This window comes from Psammomys obesus, unplaced genomic scaffold (assembly GCF_907164565.1).
Source record: "Psammomys obesus unplaced genomic scaffold, mPsaObe1.curated_primary_1811, whole genome shotgun sequence".
NCBI lineage: Eukaryota > Metazoa > Chordata > Mammalia > Rodentia > Muridae > Psammomys > Psammomys obesus.
Window position 1 is genome coordinate 27,771,139 of NW_026593286.1, and position 19,325 is coordinate 27,790,463.

General features: G+C 48.2%; 1 protein-coding gene across 5 annotated transcripts in view; it reads right to left on the reverse strand.

Annotated features, from left to right (window-relative positions):
* The window catches only part of Nrp2 (neuropilin 2), a 114,940-nt gene that overhangs the window by 42,826 nt on the left and 52,789 nt on the right, over nucleotides 1-19,325 (reverse strand). For all 5 annotated transcript variants that reach the window (XM_055616970.1, XM_055616968.1, XM_055616967.1 and 2 more), the window contains exons 8-12: nucleotides 13,137-13,281; nucleotides 11,852-12,201; nucleotides 9,883-10,027; nucleotides 5,922-6,038; nucleotides 2,851-2,991 (exon numbers count right to left, since the gene is read on the reverse strand). In XM_055616970.1, the coding sequence (XP_055472945.1) occupies nucleotides 2,851-2,991; nucleotides 5,922-6,038; nucleotides 9,883-10,027; nucleotides 11,852-12,201; nucleotides 13,137-13,281 (898 nt within the window). The remainder of the gene's footprint in view (nucleotides 1-2,850; nucleotides 2,992-5,921; nucleotides 6,039-9,882; nucleotides 10,028-11,851; nucleotides 12,202-13,136; nucleotides 13,282-19,325) is intronic.

A 19,325-nucleotide genomic window follows, 5' to 3' on the forward strand; every position in this document is an offset into this window, starting at 1 on the left:
CCCCCTTTTCCCTTCGTCCTCACCTCCTCAGTGTTGGCTGAGATATCTCCTTTCCAAAATGTAATGACTTCTGTTTGCATACTTACTAAGGGGATGAGACATGTTGTGCGCTTCTAGAGAACAATGGGTCTGGTCTCTTTGTGGAAGCGCAAAGTAGGGTGACACAGTGGCTTTCAGGTTTGAGGCCAGGCGCCAGCCATTCTGCACCCATTAGCATTCTCCCTGCCCTGAGCCCAGCACAGCTGTTTCCTTTCTCCCAACTGCTACCCTCCAGGCCCCATTTTTTTTTTTTAAAAGAAGAAGGGACCACCCTAAAAGAGCATCTATATTCTGCTTGCAGTGTGAATTAGAATTTTGTAAGCAGGACAGTGGGAAATAGAGGAGATGGGGTTGTTTTTTAGTCATCTGAGGATAAAGGCTCTGAGGACAGTATTATGATTTTGTTTCCTGGAGTCCGGTTAAAAGTGTCGCTTCCCCAAAATTCAGTGATTCCTCTGGAAAATTCCTTCTCAGTGTCTTAAGTCAGGAACAACTTTTAAGCCTAGCAGTTCCTCATGGCCCTAATCTCCTTTCTGTCCCCATCTATTCAGCCAAAAGTTGGAATTCTGCCCACTTCCCTAGCCTGCTCTGAATACCCCCTACCCTGCCCCAAACTGCAAAGTGTAATGAATCAGCTGAAACGAAGACCAAGTGCACCATTTCCAACCAGTAGCATGGGTCAAGGGACAAGGCATTCAGGTGAGGGTGGGGTCTGGACAGAGTGGACAGAGGTGCAGGACCACAGGCTATGGCAGAGGGGGCATGACAGAAGCTCTCCCAGCACCACCGCTTGCTCACTGGGTGGCCTTGTGAGTCTTGTGAAGTAGGGCTAGCCTCAGACACCCTCAGAGGAAACATCAGAAGCATAGGTAGGGGAGACCAGAAGATTAGAAAGGGCCAAAAGTGGACCCTAGGTGAGAGAGGACAAATCCTCCCACCCTACGGAGAGTCCATCTGTGCGACCCTTCATTTGAAGGGCCCCAGCCAAGCTGCGCCTTACAGGCCCCCTTCTCTGGCTCTCATTCAGACGAAATGTAAACATATACACACATTCACCTTTCTCACATTCAGATAAAGATGGGGGCTGGGAAAGACCACCAATTAATTGGACCCAGTCTCAAAGGAGAGGAAATGAAATGAAAAATCCAGGCTGGGTTATAAAAATAAGTATTTTTTTTTCCCAACGTGCAGGAGGCTCATTATATTAATTAAGCATTATTGCAGAGAGTGAGAGGGGGAGGGGGATTAGAGCTGGGACTGGGGTAAGTGCTCTCTCCTGTGCCTGGGGCTGTGGTGATCTTCAGATACGCATCTCTCTGAGCCAGCACTCAAACGCTGAAGAGATAAACACTTGAAATATGAAAATGTTTTTCTTCAGAGCAGATGCTGTGACCCTCTGGGAAAGCAAGTGTGGACTATGGCTGGAGAATGGCTCCAAGTGGTCCTCTAGAGCTTATCCTCCCAGCCGACCTCCCCACCCCCAAACTCCTGGGGACCTGAGGCACCATCAGCACTTGGGGTGAGGGCAGCTCTGAAGAAGCCAGTAAGAGGGAAGGACCCTCCCCTTCCCATTTTCTAGCTTTTTCCCTGATGCACCCCATCAATGTTCAGCCTGCTACATTTCCAGATTAACCCCCTTTTCTCTCAACGTCTTCTTTATGAGCTTCTGAGGTCCAGGCAGGAGGTATATGAAAAGTGAAAGCTAATGTGAGTGTTTTGGACCAATGTGCTCTGGCTTGTAAGGGCTACTTGTTTAAGTTTTCTGGAACTTTACCAGCCAGTTAAATGTAATCATTATTTAAAAATTAAATTACATAAAGCTATATTAACTTATATTAAAAAGGAGAAGAATAAATACCCCCAACTCAACATTTCCTAATTATTTCAGTATATTCTGCTCCAGAGGTGGTTTGTTTCTCATATCTGCACAAGGGAAAACCACTCCCCAAGCCCTCCTCCTGCATGTCCAAGCTCCATCTCCTGTTTCTGTGGTCCACCAAGCTGAGGTTTTTTTTTTTTTTTTTTTTTTTTAACCATTGAACACAACACATCTTATCAGGCAAGTCTGGGACTTTGCTTCAACCCCTGGAAAGCCAATTGTTAAATATTTCCAGAAGACAACTGTTAAAGCAAGCGACAGAGGAGCCAGCAGTTGGCTTTTGTTTCTCTTTGTTCACAGGGACTAAAATCACTGTCTACCTACAGTGTCAGGACTGGCTTCTGACATCTGGCTTTTTGGAGCCAAAAGATGGCATAAAGATATGCCAAGGCCTGACAACAGCCAAGTGTCTGGCTCTTCGCTAAGACACACCCGTGGGCATGAGTCTGCAGTGTCCCGCCCTGCGCATGGCAGTGTTTCAGTCCTTTGCCTTGATTGGCTCCAGGAGCGGTGGTACCCACAGAACTATGAGTCAGAATCATGGCCGGCGGTTACCCAGTGAACAACTTTGGAAACAATGCCTACCTTGTTGTTGACAAGAGGCTATGTGCCAGTGGTAGCCAGTGCTGGCTAGGGGAACAAGAGGACACAAATGGACTCCTCCCATCTCCTAAGGACCTCCCAATGGCTTCTTCTCTCTCTCTCTTTTATCATGGTTTCTCTTTCTCCCTCACAACTTCAAGCTGTGCTGAAATTCTGAGCGGGCTAAGAACCACCAACCAGCCGGTGCGGGTGCTGATGTCTGTGGTGGTTTGTGGGTACCGAGTAGAGAACTGTGGTGGGAAGCCTTAAAGCTTGTAAGGGAGTCGGGACAAAGACATGTATGTGCAGGCTGGCCTTCCGTCTTTTGTAGGCTGCCTCAGTTGCCTTACCTGGAAACGTTCGGTCATTGGGGCTGGCACTGCTGACCCAGGTGCTTCTGAACCACTTGGCACGGTCATACATCCAACTGCAGGGCTCTTCGGGGAAGTCGAAGTTGCAGTTGAATCCCTCAGGGAGTTGCAAGTCCTTGTCTAAAAGGAAAAGAAAAGTAACCAAAAGGCAGGCAAACTAAGCAGGCCCAGAGAGCAGTGGTGCTATTTCAATGGCCAGCAAGGCCTAAGTATGAAGCGGGGTGGGGGGGGAAATGGGGGGGAGGAATGGGGTTCCCTTTGCTCATTCACTTCCCTTGTCTTGGTGATGGCTGACTTTCGGGTCAGGCTCTGGTCTCATCCTTCCCAGGCACGAGAGCCAAGTCTGCCAGTGGTTTGCCTAGTAAGCCATTACAAATGAGGCCACCAAATGGCTTAAGGCTCTAATCAGCCTCCTCTTTCTACCTCAGGAAAGCAGACAAATGTGAAAATTGCTGTTCCCTAAATGTCAGAGAAGAATGTCTCCCCAGTGCCTCTGTGGAAGGCTGGCTCCCTGAAAGGATCATCTCATCTCCTGCCAGCCTGACTCTCACAAGTGATCGGGCAGCCCATTAGCACCCAGAGAGAGACCTGAATGCCAGGGAACTTCTGGCTGAAGCTAGGAAAGTGACCTCAGAAACAAGGCTGGCTTGTTTGCTATCCTTTACCTCTTTGAGACACGTCTTATTTCAGAAGGCTGGTAAAGTCTGGCGTTGCCCAGTGGGGCAATCTGACATGTTAAGAGTAAAAAACAAAACAAAACAACAACAACAACAAAAAAACGAAGGGGTCAACCTTGGAGTTGTCTAGCTCAGTGCTGAGTAAGATGGGGAATATTTTTACAAGCTAGGCCTGGTGGCTCAGGCCTGTAAATCCGGTTACTGTGGAGTACATTCTGCAGCGCTCCTGAAGGTTGGGTTGGGATCCCAGGGGAGGTGAAGAGCCAGGTTTTCCACAAATCTCTAAAGAGTAACCACATAGTGGCTCGCCCTGTCTACTTTAAAGTTTTCTCTGAGGTTCCGCCCACATCTAAAAACCCAGTATGAGTGCTAATCTTGGAATTATGAGGGGGTGTTACAGAGGTGGAGGGGGGAGAAAAAAATGGGAAGCCAGACTTGGACACTTGCCAGACACAGAGGAAAAGGCTCAGCAATGTTGGTAGCTGGGAGGAAGTGGGGTCTTTGGCCTTCTCACTTCCCTTCATAAGTTCCCAGAGAGAAATGTCCACGGGGAAGGCTCAGAATTCTGGCTGAGGTGTCTAAAGGCAACAGCAGCCGCGTAGAAACAAATTGTCCACCCCCCGGGGTGGGGGAAGCTTGACTTGAGAGGACACTGCTGACCTCAGCAGCGGGACGAAGTTGCCGGCAGACCCTACGTGCCGCTTCCCAAGAGGGAACATTCAATGTTTGCCCACCCTTAGCCAAAGTCAGCTGGCGTGGAAAGGAAGCACATGGAACCCAGCATAGAAGCACCAAGCTTGGGAAAGTCAGTCTTTAGCCCTCACCATCCCCTTCCCTCCACAATTTCTGCATGTCTATTTTTCCATTCAGAAATACAAAGTAATTCAATATACCATAATTCCCCTGTAATGTTTATACGCATACTATATCTCGGGAACCAAACTCCACAAAAAGATCTTATACTAAAAAGAAGGGAGGGACCATCAAAGAAACCTCAAATCAAACAAACCACTGGAAACGGTAAAATTATATTAAAAATAAACTTCTGAAACGCTGCAGCAGAACCCGTAAATTTTCCTGTGGATTGCCATTTAGATAGAGTCTCCATTCCCATGCCTCCTGACACGCTAACTTTGTGAATCTAACGCCATGCATTAACTCCGTGTGTTTCATTTTCAGCTCTCTGTCTCAGGCATGTCTTGGAAGATTCTCTACTTCTCATTATGAAACAAAAACAAGTTCATTAAAATGTCAAGGTTTTGTATTCAACTAACTCTGACCAGCAGTGTCCCTTACTCGCACAATATACCAAAACATACTCCCCAAAGCATATGCACTAAATTATCGTTTTTCAGTCCCATGGCCTCAGCATTAATTTTTGGCTTTCATCCCATCCTTCTTAATGGCTATTTTTTTGGAGCCATCCACACCATCCAGGCAGTTTCTCATGTTGCCCCCTGGCTGTGAGCAGATTCCATAGTTTCCGCAGCTATCTACATCTTTAGGTTCCTTCTCAAGTCTCTCTGCCAATCTTTTCTCATTTTGTTTAATGAACACTTAATAACGATCGGTAATTTACTGTAAATTGAGGCTTTCAGACTTAAAAGTCCAGCCAAAAATGCCAGGTGTTATAAAAGTTGTGGCTTCTTAGGAATGTCCTAATACATGGTGACCTGAACAGGAGGATTAAAAATAAGACTTAGTCTTGGGACATTCCAATGATTGACTTTATCTAACTTGGATATGTTTAGGAGATAAAATGGGGGGGGGGATACAGGTTTCCCATATGAAGAGATGGTCTGGACACTGGGATCCCTTGGGGTTTTGAAGGACTGGCTGAAGAGCCTCACATTCCTCCTTTTCCCCTAGCCTGTTTGATCACTGCAGATGTGACACGTGTCTGGTAGAATCATCCCTGACACATTTTCGTAAATTGAGGTTATAGCAAGACTCAGGGAAGCGCAACTGATCCCGGCTAAATCAGAGACAATGCGCCCCTCCCACCCCCAGAAAAAAAAAAAAAAGACACCATTCTTCGTAAGACTGTACCACAGAGGCACATTCTAACAGGAAAAGCTGACATTGGTATTAATTCTAAGGCTGGGGACAGTTTTCCTTTAACTAAATGAAGGCTGTGAGGGCTCAGTCCCTTTCCTTAACAGTAGATTTGTAACTATAGGGCTGTCCTCATTGTTACAATATCTCAGTGTTTCTAGTAGCCACTGCCTCAGGCCTCTGAGTATTTGTGCTTCGCTGAATGCTCATTCGGACCTCTAACCTCAGGGGCCCCAAGTTCTTGCCTGATCATGGGTCACCTGCCTGGCCCATACCCATGACACCTCAGATGCCATTAAAGACCACCCCAATCCTTACCATCCTCAAAGCTGCAGTTCTCCCCGCACTCCGTGGCATCCTCGTCCATGGGGTATGGGGTGGTAGTCTCTTCACTCTTTACTGTGGGTCCCAGAGTCTCCGCTGTGGGCTTTGAGTCTGTGTGAAGGTGAAGGGAGAAAAGAAAGCTGCTGCAGCAGGCTGCGCTATAACCCGGAAGGGGAAGGCACCAGAAATTGAAGTCTTCTTTCTAGGTGTGGGCTCGTGAGGAGGAAAGGGAAGATGCAGAGGTGCACACAGAACCCTAAATTCAGCCATGTGAGCTGTCGGCAGAGCAAGGAGGATAGCTTCAGTTGAATGACAATCTAGAACCAACAGAAGAAGCTGCAAGAGGCGTGGACAGGAAACCCACACTGCAGGTTCTAAGGGCAGTACAAAACTGGCAACCCTCAGGGTGGGTGGGTGATGTTGTCACCAAAGTGGAGCTGAACTCCATTTGGGTCTTCTGTGAAGAGGGCAGCATGCTAGGACACAATCAAAGAGAATGCTGCCCACCAAAACCGATAGAACAATCTCCATGCATGGTGAAGTGTGCTTCTGTTTCGTGGGAAATGGGCCCCAGGGCTCTGCCACTTTGTGGCTGCTGGTGGGCCTCTCTGCTTCATCCCGCTTTCTCAAGGTACACCCTTTCACTATGCCAGACAGGATTTATTTGGAATCAAAGTTAACTCTATAAAACAATCTGGCCTGCGGGGCCCACCTACGATAAAATAATCAGAAGCACTTGTCCCCAAAGTTGTAAGCGGAACGGCAGCTTGGGAAGCCTGAATCCAGGCTGTGTTGGTGTTTTGAGGACACGACAGATGGAGATGTGGATTGAAAGAGACTTAGGCTAGGTGGAAGTACTTTGGGCCGCACTATCTGGCCACAGTATGGCAAATTACTATGCCCACTGGACACAGCCACCATTCTGCAGAAAAGCTGTCTAGGGCTGGAAGAGTCAGGCATGGTGGAGACAGTGGCCATGGACAAAGGAGGCCCTGAGGCACCGTGACTTGATTCAACAGAGGCCCAGACAGCAGGTAAGCCCAGCCCAGCTAGTTCTTCTAAAAACCCCTCCTCACAGGTGGGAAGCCTACCCTACCATCCCTTGGTGAAATCTCCAGGCTCACCAACGTTGGCAGCTTATAAGAACTGTTATAGTAAGCAGCACACAGCAAACCTGACTAGGTCAAACCACGCTGTAGGCGGTTGGTTTTCACCTGGGCCAGGGAGGTGATTCACATGGCCATTCACTCACTTGTTTATTTCCTCACCCAGTCACTCATTCATCAACTATTTGGGGAATGAATGAGGCTGTGAGTCAGGCCCTGGGTGGGGTGGGAAAGGTTCTGGGAAGCTCTGTGTTGCGGAGTTGAATACCCTAGAGCTGCCCTCCAAGAAGACACCCTGGAGAAGTGAGGGCCTCGCCTCTCCCGTCTTTGCCCTGCTGCTTTGCACTCTTGCGTGCGATTGGGCGCCTTTGTGGAGCACCCTTCGGGATACCGTTTAATAAAGCCAGGAGCGGAGGAAATGGGTAAATATGCTGAAAAGCCTTTTTACGGTTGGCTTCCCACCTTTCTGCTATTAAATACTACGCACATAACCTTTTGCGTTCCCCATTGCCGCGTCTGCCTTTTGCTCAAAGTAAATAACAAATAACCTCGAAGCGTCCTAATTTGTGAGTTCAAATTTGTCACCGTGTCACGGAGTCGAAAACTCAATTGTAAAGCAAACTGTGGGCGGCAAGGCAAGAAGTAATCATTTGAGACCTAAACAACTTGGCTAACAGGTGAAGCGGGCCTGTCAAATCATTTAGCCAAACCGGTTCAGCCCAGCCCTTTAGTTTTCCTGTTATCGTTTTTTTTTTTTTTTTGGGGGGGGGAAGAGGGGTGGGGAAGAAATGACCCATGGACGAGTTGCAGACAGAGATGAAAAATTTAAATACAAGAAGAATATGAGCTAAGAACTGGAAGTTTAAGGCAAAGCTGGTCAGTTTAGGGGGGGGGAAGGAGATAAAGTGAAACCCAGGGGCCTTGTGGGGCGATGAGGTGACAAGAGGGCCGGGTGTGTGAGTGAAAGTGCAGAAACAGGAGACCGCCTCTGTGCCCACTGTTTGTCCTGGATGCTCCGGGGTAACTGCTCACCAAACAGCAGCGTGCCTCCAAAATTAAAACCAGATGTCGGAGACTTCAAAGGCACGGGAGGCTGGGCAGAGGGTAACGGGCCTCAACTCTGATCTTCCAAGAGAGGGGCTGGGCTTTGAAATGGGAAACCTGTTGCTGTCACCAGGGCAATTTGGGGCAGGTTGGGGCTGGAGAGGACCTTCGCCATTGTCCAGCTGGCCATAAAGCAAGGCCCGCCTGGGAGAGGCATGGCACAGAAGGAAAAGGACCAGAGGCAAGTGTGACTTGGCCCTCAGCCAGCTGGATGATCTTCCTGAGACTCAGTTTCCCCATCTGTGAAAGGGCAGTAGGCTTTGTCAGTGTTGGGCAGCAATCTAAATATTCCCACCATTGCTCCACGTCATCCTCACAACCGCTGCAGGGCTTTGAGATAGACCAATGCCATCCCCACTCTCCAGGTAAGGATGAAATCATTTGTCCAGGTTCTGCACCTAATGATGGCCAGGGAACGACTTGAGTTTCCTTACACGAATACAGTGCTTGCTTGTCAACGAAAGGGGCTGCAATAGAGATTCCGTTTAACCTGAGGCACATGGTCAAATGTGTGCGGAATCCGCTAGCCTAGAAGTTTCTGGATCCTCTACAGCTCTAAGTCCAGGGTCTTAGGTGGGTAAATGAAACTACCGTATGTCTGAGGTGGGGTTTTAGTACCTGTGAGGCACAGGTGATGCACAACTAGGCTTTGGGGAACTTGGCCTTTGGCCTTAGCCCTATAAGTGTGTATGAGGGGAGTGGGGCTGTGAGTCTTCCTACTAGCATGGGTTCCACGAGACTGTCATCAGTTCCAGGCCTAGAGGGCCCCATTCCTGGCCTCCACAGCTACACAGGATGCCTCTGTGCCCTTGTAGCTCTCACACAGGCGGCACTTTTCTCCCTGGGAGCCATGTTCTTCCTGACATGCCCTTATTAATCCTTCATGCCATCCTGCTTCCTGAACCAGTGACAGGCACAGCAGACAGGAAAATGGGGATACCTGGGGCCCTGGTGGGGAGGAGCAAGAGAGCTCAGGCTGTTGCCGGCTCCTGCTGGCACTGGGTGGGCATCCCCCCCCCCGCCCCGAGCTGCAAGTGACTTCCAAAAGCTCATTTTGACAGGCTTCACCAGCTCTGCGGAAGAAGCAGGGCCAGTGGCCAGAGGCAAGGTGGGCCTGACTCAGAAGGGTACAGTCTTCCTCCCTCAGCAGCCAGCGAGGGGGAGGGGGAGGACTGGGGCCTCACTCTCACAGGGAGAATTCATGGAGGCACATGCCCTAGGCCTGTGGCACCTGGTAGGGCAGGAAGGAGCATTCTGGGAAGATGCTCCCCCGAAACTCCCCCGCCCCCTGCGCCAGTATCCCTCCTGAGCAAATACAGGCCTTTCACAGCTGTGGCTTTGACACGAAAACGCCGTCCCTGAGCTTCTGACATCTGGAGGCCAGATTCAGACATAAACCGATTACTTTTATTATCATGACAGGGTTTTTCTTTCCTAAATCAACAGCCAAAGCCCCCCTGGCCTGAAGAGCTGGGGTCTAATTGAATTTGGGTGGGTGGTGGGTGGTTATGATTTGTTTTTGAGAGACTCATGTTGAAGAACTGAAGTGATCCCTGACAAAGGACAAAATGCCTCCCTTGAGAGATCTCTCCAAGTTCAGAGGTGGCCCAAGAATACAACGGAGACCAGGCAGCAGGGGCACAGTGAGGTCTAGCTTCATGAGGGCTGACTGCCCGGGTCCTCCTCCCAGGACACCAAGATCACAAGATCAAATGAGCAAGACACACAGAGGAAATCCCCCTTACCTGTCCAGTCACAGCCCAGGACTTCCAGCCTCATCCCAATGCCTGCTGGTGACCACCTCTCCGGGTACACCCTCATGTACTGCGCGGGGACTGGCTCGAACCTTCGGATGTCGGGGGCGTCATAGTGCATGTTCCCTTCAAACAGCTGTAGGGAGGCAGGATCTTCAGCCCTTGTGTGGACCCCTCCCCACTTACCTCTCCCAACTGCACCTAACCCAGACAGAAGACGGCTTCATGGTTGATTCGTGGGGCATTACCATGAGCTTAGTTTTAAACCAAGGTCTTTGCTCATTTGGAGAGTCCACGGGCGACTTTGAAATAGGGAAATCAGGGAGTGTTAGAGTGGCCAGTGTCAGGGGAGGTCTGAGCTCCAAATGTGATTTAAGCTGACCTTGGCCGGGAAGGGTGGAAGGAAGGCAGGGTTGGCGGTATCTACCGTTCCAGATTCCTTGCCTTGCTTTCTTCTCCTTTTTTTTTTTTCTAATGCTTGGAAGTCTGCATGCATAAGGTACCCGAATAGGATCGGAATACAGTCCAGCTGGTGATATGCCTGCCTACAGGAATGAATAACCTACAGGCTATTTAATCCTAGAAGCATGGGGACAAGAGGATCCCAATGGCCAACTGTTCCCAGTTTACTGACAGTCTGAAAGAAAAATGACTACTCCTTCCTTTGGATAGTAACAGCATCCTCTTGCTTACCAATTGATGGCCTGAGATTGTCTTTTAGTCCTTTCTTTATCAGAAGTGATTCTATCAAGAGTCCTCTCCTGGGTTACCAATGCATAAAGTCACTGACAAAAGTTGGAGCTGTGAGCGGATGCCACCCTGGGGTCCCTCACATAGGGGATAGGACAGGGGTTGAGATGGTTGTGTTCAGGAATGCGTGGGGGTCAGACACCTACAGGAGCTCAGGGTCCACAGTATTAAAAGTAAGACTACTGCCTTGGTCACGGCATGCTCTGAAACTGGCCAAGATCACTTCTTTTTCCAAGAAGAGCCATGGTCAGCTGTCGCTGGGAAACCTGTGGTCCAGTTTCTTCTCTGTTCATAGAAGGTTCTGGTTTCCAAGCCCTGTGTCTTTCTAAGACCCTGGAGTTGTGATCCAGAAGTTCACTGTAAAACCTCCAGTTTAGCCCTGGCCTATGGGTTCAGAAAGAAAGGCCATGCTTATCATAGGGAGCTCTCCTTTCCTTGCAAGGATCCTGCACTTCTGCAGTCAAGGGTAACTTAGAAATGAGGACCAGACAGCCTGGTCTACCAGGAGAGGAGTCTGGAGAGGGAAGAGGCACAAAGTCCTCTCCTTTCTGGGCCTCCTGGCATGTTATCATGAAGGTCAGCCTTCCTCTCTCTCATGGCAGGGAGTGGGCTGCTCTGGCTTGAACTTCTGGCCCAGAGAAAAATTCTCTTTCTTCCTTTCAAACTCAGTGTGAGAGGCAGGAAAAATCTGAGCAATCAAGGCTAAGAAAACATGAAGGAGCGTAACGTTCAGAAAAACAGTTGTTTTTGGAAGTAACGCCCTGTTTCTATAGTTTGGCCTCCAAGAACCACATCCCCTTGGGATGTCTGGCCCGTTTCAAGGAAACTTTATCCAGAAGAGGCTGTGAAGGGCACTAAACTTCATGAGCAGGCAGGGTCGAGCACTGGTTAGACAGACTTTTGAAGTCTGACTTTTGGTTTCCCAATCATGGTACAAGCACCAACAGTGTGACCGGTGGATATAACACAAGCCTCGGTTCTAGCAACTCTAAAATGTGAGTGACCAAATTATAGACTTTGTAGAAAGAGGATGGGTATTAAGAAAGAATCTAACTTAGGACAAGGCCCAGTGCAACCCAGTCTCACATTTTATTGTGCTAATGAGGTTGAATGATGGCTGCTAGATGGGCAATCAGCACCCCAATTCCCTTGTACCCCCTTTTAACCTCCCTGGTTAGAATGACATTAGAGTTCTCTGTGAATGGCCTACCTTCGGCTGCTGAGTCCTGGGGTCCTGGATATATTCCCATTCCTTGCCATTCAGGCTGTAGGAGACTTTGAACTTGCGTACAAATGCCCTGGCTTCCATGGCGGTGATGCTGTCTCCTCCTCGGGCCCCTTGTATGATGACACCTTTCACAGTCTTGGGTGTCCCCAGGTCCACCTGAAGCCATTCTTCACCTGGCTGGGCTTGAGGGTTCCGAGGGAACCAGCCAGAGCGGCTGCTAACCAGGCGGGCGGTACTGGGGCTCCAGAGGTACTCTCGGGTGGAGGAGGCCGAGATCTGGGGATCAGCAATGAGGCCTGAGAGCATGCCCAGCATGTTGGAGCAGGGTGCATCTAGGAGAGGCAAGGAAAAATACCAGAAGTCACTCACGGCCGAGGCCTGCTAAATTGGAGACTGCCCGTTAAGCAGACCCTTCAGGTCACGTGCTTATTTATTTTATTCTGCAGCTTGAGGCTGTATAGCGCTGTGACACTCAGAGCCTGAACTTGGGTTCCGAATGCCTGGTTTTAGGTTCTGTCTGCTGCTGACTTAGCTAGGTAACTTTGGTCAAGTGATTTAACGGCTCCACGCATCAAGCTGCCCGAGTCTAAAGGGGGCGCTCCCGGCAGCGTCTACCTGTAATAAGGACTCTGTCAACACTTCAGCACAGGCCTAGGGATAGCGCCCGGGTGCCTAAGTGCACAGTGGCCGTCAGCTATCAGTGTTTACGCCTCTGACCAGGGCTTCTGAGAATGGGTGTCGGCGCAACCATCCACGACACCAATCCTCCCTGACCCTCTCAAGGACGGGGTCGGCTGCATTCCCATCGTGTCTATGTTGCCGAGTCTAGATCGTGATCTCTTCAGGAGGCAGTAGAAAGCACTGTTTGAGACTCATGTTACCTAGGTTACCCTGGTGCCATCACTTACTGCGGATTTAGTTCCTTAACTCTTGGTCTCCTATTGTGTAAAGTGAGGAAGATAACAACACCGAGGCTGTTGAGTTCTAATAAGGAATAATAAAAGACGACAGCCTTATGGTGAAAATGGAACCTGGTATCAAATGAGCACTCAGTACATTTTTAACTAGTAGAAATAAGCATAAGCTTAATAATAATAATAAAACACTGAGTGAATGAATGGGCGAATAAGTGAAAAGATTAAATCTTGTAGGGCTTGAGCCTTTGCGCCATTGCTTTTAGGATGGTCACGTGGCACAATCTCATAGATGTAGAAACCTAGGATACAATTGCTTCCCCCGTCTCGGCGGTGACCCCTCCCCCCCTCACCTGTGACCCGGCAGCCGAAGAGCTCCAGTCGCAGGGCAATGCCCAGGTGCCACGTCTGCGGGCGGATCCTGACGAACCTCGTGAGCAGAGGCGCGTGGAGCTTGTTTAGAACCACCTCCGCCGCATCGCTGTTAGCTTGAAAGATCTGCAACGGAAGACGGAAAGTGCCGTCACTGCAGTGCTTACAACGCCAGCGCTTGCGCAGTCATTGAGAGGGCCGGGAGAGCTCCACATGCCCAAACACCACCCGTGGCTTTGCTGGGTTGGGCTTTTTAGAATCACTGTGAAAAAAAAAATTATTTTTCCTCATCTCATCCCGCTCTGACTCGAAAACAAAAAGTGAAGTTTGCAAAAAGTTTTGGAAGGAAGGCATATTTTGCTTCTGGGCTGAGAGCAACCGGAGGAAGGAGATTTGAAAAAAAAAAAAAAAGAAAAGAAAACACTTCAGAAGCTCATGAAGAGAGAAGAGGGCACATTCGTCATGAAGGAGGTGGGCGTGTCGTCTGCTGGGGCTGCAGACCTCACGCACTAGCTTGAACTTGACCGTCCCTCTTCCTCACGCTGCCGGCACACGGGGGCTGCGTATAGGGACTTTTCTAACTGCATAGCACTTGGATGTTTTTGCGAGTTCCTTGGACACGTCCCCATTCTGAGCGGGCGGGTGAGATCTGCCTTCTACCCCAGACCTTCTGTCAGTCAACACTTTCCTTGGTTCCCTCTGCTCTTTGTTGTAGGGTCGGGGTTGTAGACAGCCTCTTAGGAGCTGTGCCCCAGCTTCCTCTCAGTGTAGGCCCCAGTCTGTAATGAAATCCATCCCTGGCCCCAGCTGACCGGGGCCTCTCTTATGGGAGGAAAGGCTTTTTGGACTAGCTTCTGACCTAACATGGTAGGCACAAGCCCTGGCTCACCAGATGGCCCAAATCAATAACTGCCATATGGACCTCATGTATTTGTATGTTCTCCATTAAAAATAAGTAACTAGAGCAAGAATATGTGAGTTTCTCTTAGTTTCCCTGGATAAGGGCGGATGGAGAAACCAAGCAACCAACTGTCATGTCTAAATCATGTCTGTCGTATAGCTAACAGGACCTTGTATAGCTCCCTATGCCACTCTTCCCGGACCAGGATTTTCCCTTGCTGTGTTTAGGCCACAGACACAGTCTGGGAACAAGGAGATTAAACACTAATATATGTGAACACCTATGAAGCCAGATGCTGTCAGCACAATGATTGAGTTCCACACTCAATCCTTTACTGATAAGGAAACTGAGGCCCAAAGATGCCCTGTGTGGATACATGACATTCAAGTCTGTGGTTTCCTTGGGTAACTCTTATCTCGGCATTCTAGCTGGTGGCTAGGAGTACTGGTGATTAGGTAACCTGTCATGGCTTGAAGAGAAGTAAAGTCACAGACTAGTGATATGCTCCCACGGTGAGTTTACATTCCCACTACAGAATGGTTCTGGGAAGAGCAGAATGTGGCACAAGCTTATGGGCAGTCAACATTGCAGTCTTTTGTTCTCTGTAAACTGTGAGCCCTATCATTTGGCAACCCTGAACTGTCCATATTTTCTTTTTGCTAAGGCCGTAAGATAGAGGCATTTAAGAATACCCCACAGACGAAAGGAGTAAAGGGTAGGAAACTTCACACCTTCTGTAACCAAATGAAGTAGGTAAGCAGCTTGCTGCATACACACACACACACACACACACAGAGAGAGAGAGAGAGAGAAAGAGAGAGAGAGAGAGAGAGAGAGAGAGAGAGAGAGAGATGGGGGAGAGGAGGGATATCATCAGTTTTTCCCTGTGCTTAAACCACAGGAAGAAAACCACCAAATCTGAGAGAATCCTACTCAACCACCCTGCTCGCTGCTCCTTCTTCTCCCTAGGTAGCTTGCCCATGCTAGATCCTAAGGCAATTGGTGTTCCTTCTGCAGCTTTTCTGACAACAGGGTATGAGGAGACCAGGTTAGCCAAAGAAGAGGAAGGACCTGGAGGGCGATGTACCAAAACCAGTGCTAGCAGAAGGCCTGTGAGGAAAGCCACCTGACCCTTTCACATCCTGATCTTTGAGTGGAGAATGGGGTCCAGGAAAGACCTGGCTTTGCCATTCCCATTTCTTGCTTCCTTCACGCTGACGATTCCACGGCACTGAAGAAAGTGCCGGAGAAACTGCCACCAAGCAAAGGAGATGAATCAGTTTTTCTAGAGTTTAGCATGCAACAGAGACTTTTTGTTTTGTTTTGTTTTGTTTTGTTTTGTTTTGGCAAGGAAGCAGCAAATGAGACACTTTGCTGATTTCGGACGGGTGCTGTGAGCAGTGGGGGCCGCCACCTCTGGATGCTTCCTGTGGATGGTGATGGGGACTGTGTGTGGCCTTCTTCAGGAGGTACTAAGCAGTTCCTATCGGAGGCCGCTTCAGTTGGCACATAAATGCATAATGGGAGCGCTGAAAGGATTTGAACTTGCACACAGCTGCTAATCCACCACAGGCACACCACGCTGGCACCATTTAGAAACACAGCATGTTTTATGTGTTTTTAATAGCCAGTTTTATCTTATCTGACCTCTTTCATTTCTCAGCCTTGGCAGATAATTCCAGGAAATCTTTTCTTTCCTCCTCCTTCTCCTCCTCCCTCTTCCTTTTCTGGTACAGGGTCTTACTTTGTAGCACAAGTTGGCCCAGAATTTATGATGTAGTCCGAGTTTGAACTTGAGATCCTCCCGTCTTAGCTTCTTGGGTTCTGGGATTACAGGCACATACCATTGAGCCTGACTCTTGACTCTCCCTTCCTAGGAAAATAACTGCATAGCTGGGGTGGCCTCAGGGGTGGGCAGTGTAGGTATAAATGTGCTACATGTGGGCTCTCGGGTGCACACATTCAGATATGCACCAGCCAGAGAGAGGCTGGTCTTCTCATGAGCGCATGTGACCGTAGCTTCCGTCAGGATGGAAGACAAGTGCTTGTCTCACATGTAATTCTATTCCGCTGTTTTGTTCTGCTATTCTGCTCATTCTTCTCCAGTCTCTGGCAGCAAACGATGTCCCTTTTAAACTTGGGTTCAAATCATTCTTCACATTTCTAAGTTTAGTTCCTTACTGGCTTCTTTTTGGCCTTTGACCTTGTACCTCAGTCTGCCCTGTGTCCAGCCTCTCTGCAGAAGAAGCATCATCTTTCTGGAAATGTCTGCACACCTCCCCCTCTGAGTGTGGCAGAGAGAACAAAACAAACCCCATCACTTAATCAGGAGCCTGGAGCCAGGCTCTGCTGCTAATTAGCTTGTAAGGTGGGCAGATATCTCTGTCTCCCACCGGTCCACAATGTCCTCCACTGTTAAGTGAGGGCTCTGCATGAGTTGACCGGCTAGGCCCTCTCTGGCTAGCAGACTCTAAACCTTTGTCCACAAGAGTCTTCCCGGTTTGAACTCCTCTAAGAACACCCACTTTGTAAAAGGGCACTTGAGTGACCCATCCTTCCTCATAACCTAAGTGCTTTTGTGGGCGATTGCTGTGGATATTTAATTCGCTTCAAATTGTGCCCAGAGCACATGGTGAGTGCTCCATTCACAGGCAGGATATACCTTGTTGATAGCATTGGTCCAATAACAGTTCAAATTATTAATAACCAAGAGTAATGAATAACAATGCCTCATTCTTTATATACTGCTTTTTGCCCAAAGATATCAAGGTACAATTTATGAAAATCCATTTTTAATGAAATATTAAGCAGTTTCTATTTCTCCTGACCCAATGGATTTACAAGGTCTCTATTTTTCTCCCAGCATCTCCCCTATTTATAGCTGGTAAATGCTATCATATATTATATATCTTTATGACTTTCTCAATGCTTCTGTGGTTTTAGAATCACCCGTCATACGTTTTCTGATCAAATTCCCTAAGATGGATTCTTGGCTTCCAGTGTAGGCATCGAAAGGTAAGGAGTAGTAAGCTGGGAAATGATGCCAGGAAATTGGTTTTATTTCCTATTCTCTGCCGACTCACTAAATCACTATAGGCAGATCAATAAACCTTAGATACTTTAATTTCTCCTTAGGAAGATAAAGTCATTAGAACCTTGAAGGTACATACTCGAACCTTCTAGCCCCAGTGACCTTCTCCAGTGGCCTGCACAATACCCAGGCCAAATGTTGGAGTAGGAACTAAGTCACAAGTCATAAATGGGCCTTTGAACAATTGGGAGCATTCAAGTTTAGAAGGCCATTCACTCCTAGCTCCTGCCTGTGGTCAAAAGCTGTCAAGCAAACGTTGGCAGTGGGGTGTTTGAAATGGTGGGGAAAATCAATAGTTTGCTTATATGTCTTATACCCAGATAGGAACATAGAAGCACAATGATAGAATTTTAACAACTGCTTAAAGAGTTAGAAGTTGAAGAGGATATTCATTTTAAAAGAAAGAGCTAATATGGTCACTTTACTATCCAAAGGAAGACCAGGAGTGTGTTCAAGCTGACCCTAGCCTTCTGGAGGTCGTTGATTCAATATGTGTATGTGTCTTGTTTTTTAAAAAGCTATGTGGAACAAAGAGCTTTCTTCAAGTGCATCTGTGCAAACCAAGTTCAAAAAACCAGTTCAGGGCACAAAGTGGCTTGGTAATCCGTTCGGTGCCTCGCTGAATTCTGAACGTAATCCAACATTTTCCGATTGCTTCTTGGGGCCTTTCCTTTATTTTCAGTAGAACAGCAGTTGAAACCCAGTAGCCTGGAATGGATTTTTGATCTGCACCTCTGGGGGGAAGGGAAGTACCTTGGAAGGAAACCGGCTGCTATCCAACACTTCTGTTTGGTTGTCTAACACCCCCAGGAAAGGATATTCCACTCAGATTCACTCGACCCATGGCCCACAGGCATGGATTTTATGGAATATATAATATAATGAGGAAGAAAAGAATCACTTCTTACATATTAAAAAAAAATCATTCATTTAGCAAGACAGAATAACTGATCATTTTTAAGCTCCCCCTTTCCCTGTTTGTTGCCCACTTCCAGGACTGGCCACCTCACCTTCACTGGCCTTCTGTTTTAAAGCACAGGCAGGAACTCTGGCCCTGCTGAGAGTGGTACACACTTCCTGGAAGGGAGCTGTGCTGCCTACTCTAAGACCCTATCCTGTGCACTGTTCATCTCTTCAGGAAAGCCATATGCCTGGGGTCGTATAGAGGCTTTAGGTCATCATGCCTGCTTCAAGAGCAAAGGATAGGGTCCTGGAAAAGTTGTTGGCCTGATAGCTGTGCAAGCTTCCTACATGCGAGAGGGCCTTTGGTGGGCAAGCCACTCTTCACGTGAGTGTGGTATCTGGTGTGAGCATGGCACCTGTCTCCTCCCTGCACATGGCTCGACCTATTTCACTTCTCTGTGGCTGTAGACAGCTCAACTCAGCCTCAGGAATTGCAAAGAAAGCAGAAACAATTCTCAAAGATGATTCTCTGCTAGAGCCCTGACCTAGAATTGATGCAGTTTCTTTCTTCAAAATTATTTCTCCCTGTGAGTTCGAGGCCAGCCTGGACTACAAAGTGAGTCCAGGATAGCCAAGGCTACAGAGAGAAACCGTGTCTCAAAAAAAAAAAAAAAGAAAATCTTCCCATTAATAAAGGGCATCCTTTATTAATGCATCCAAAGCTCTCCTTTTCAATGTGTTTGGTGTAGACACTTGAGGAGAGCAGAGCAGGCAGAAAGGGGGTGGGGACACTGGGAAGCCACAGTCACTTCAAGAAATACAGCAACTTATCCTGATGTGGGACCAAGAGCCTCCCTCCTCCTCCCCCTCTGCTGTCTTGCTCACATTTTCTTCCTAAACCAGCCATAACATCTCCCCATAAAAACAAATGGTTAATCAATGAATGGCATCCCATTTAATTAATTTGCTGTACCAAACAGGCAAGGTGGAGGGAGGGGCCGTGGCACTAGGGGGAAATGATGTTAAGGTAATGGGCTTTGTTGTTTCCGGTCCTGTTTGTAAATCATAGTCTTGACATTTGTCTCCCTTAAAACTTCTCCTTAAAGGCCATAACAAAAATTTAAAGTAAGCTACTTTCATTCTCGTGAATGTGGGAACTTAGCCAGATGTGGTCAAGAGGGATGTGTTCCTGTGTGTGTGTGTGTGTGTGTGTGTGTGTGTATAGACATATCTATCTATCTATCTATCTATCTATCTATCTATCTATCTATCTAT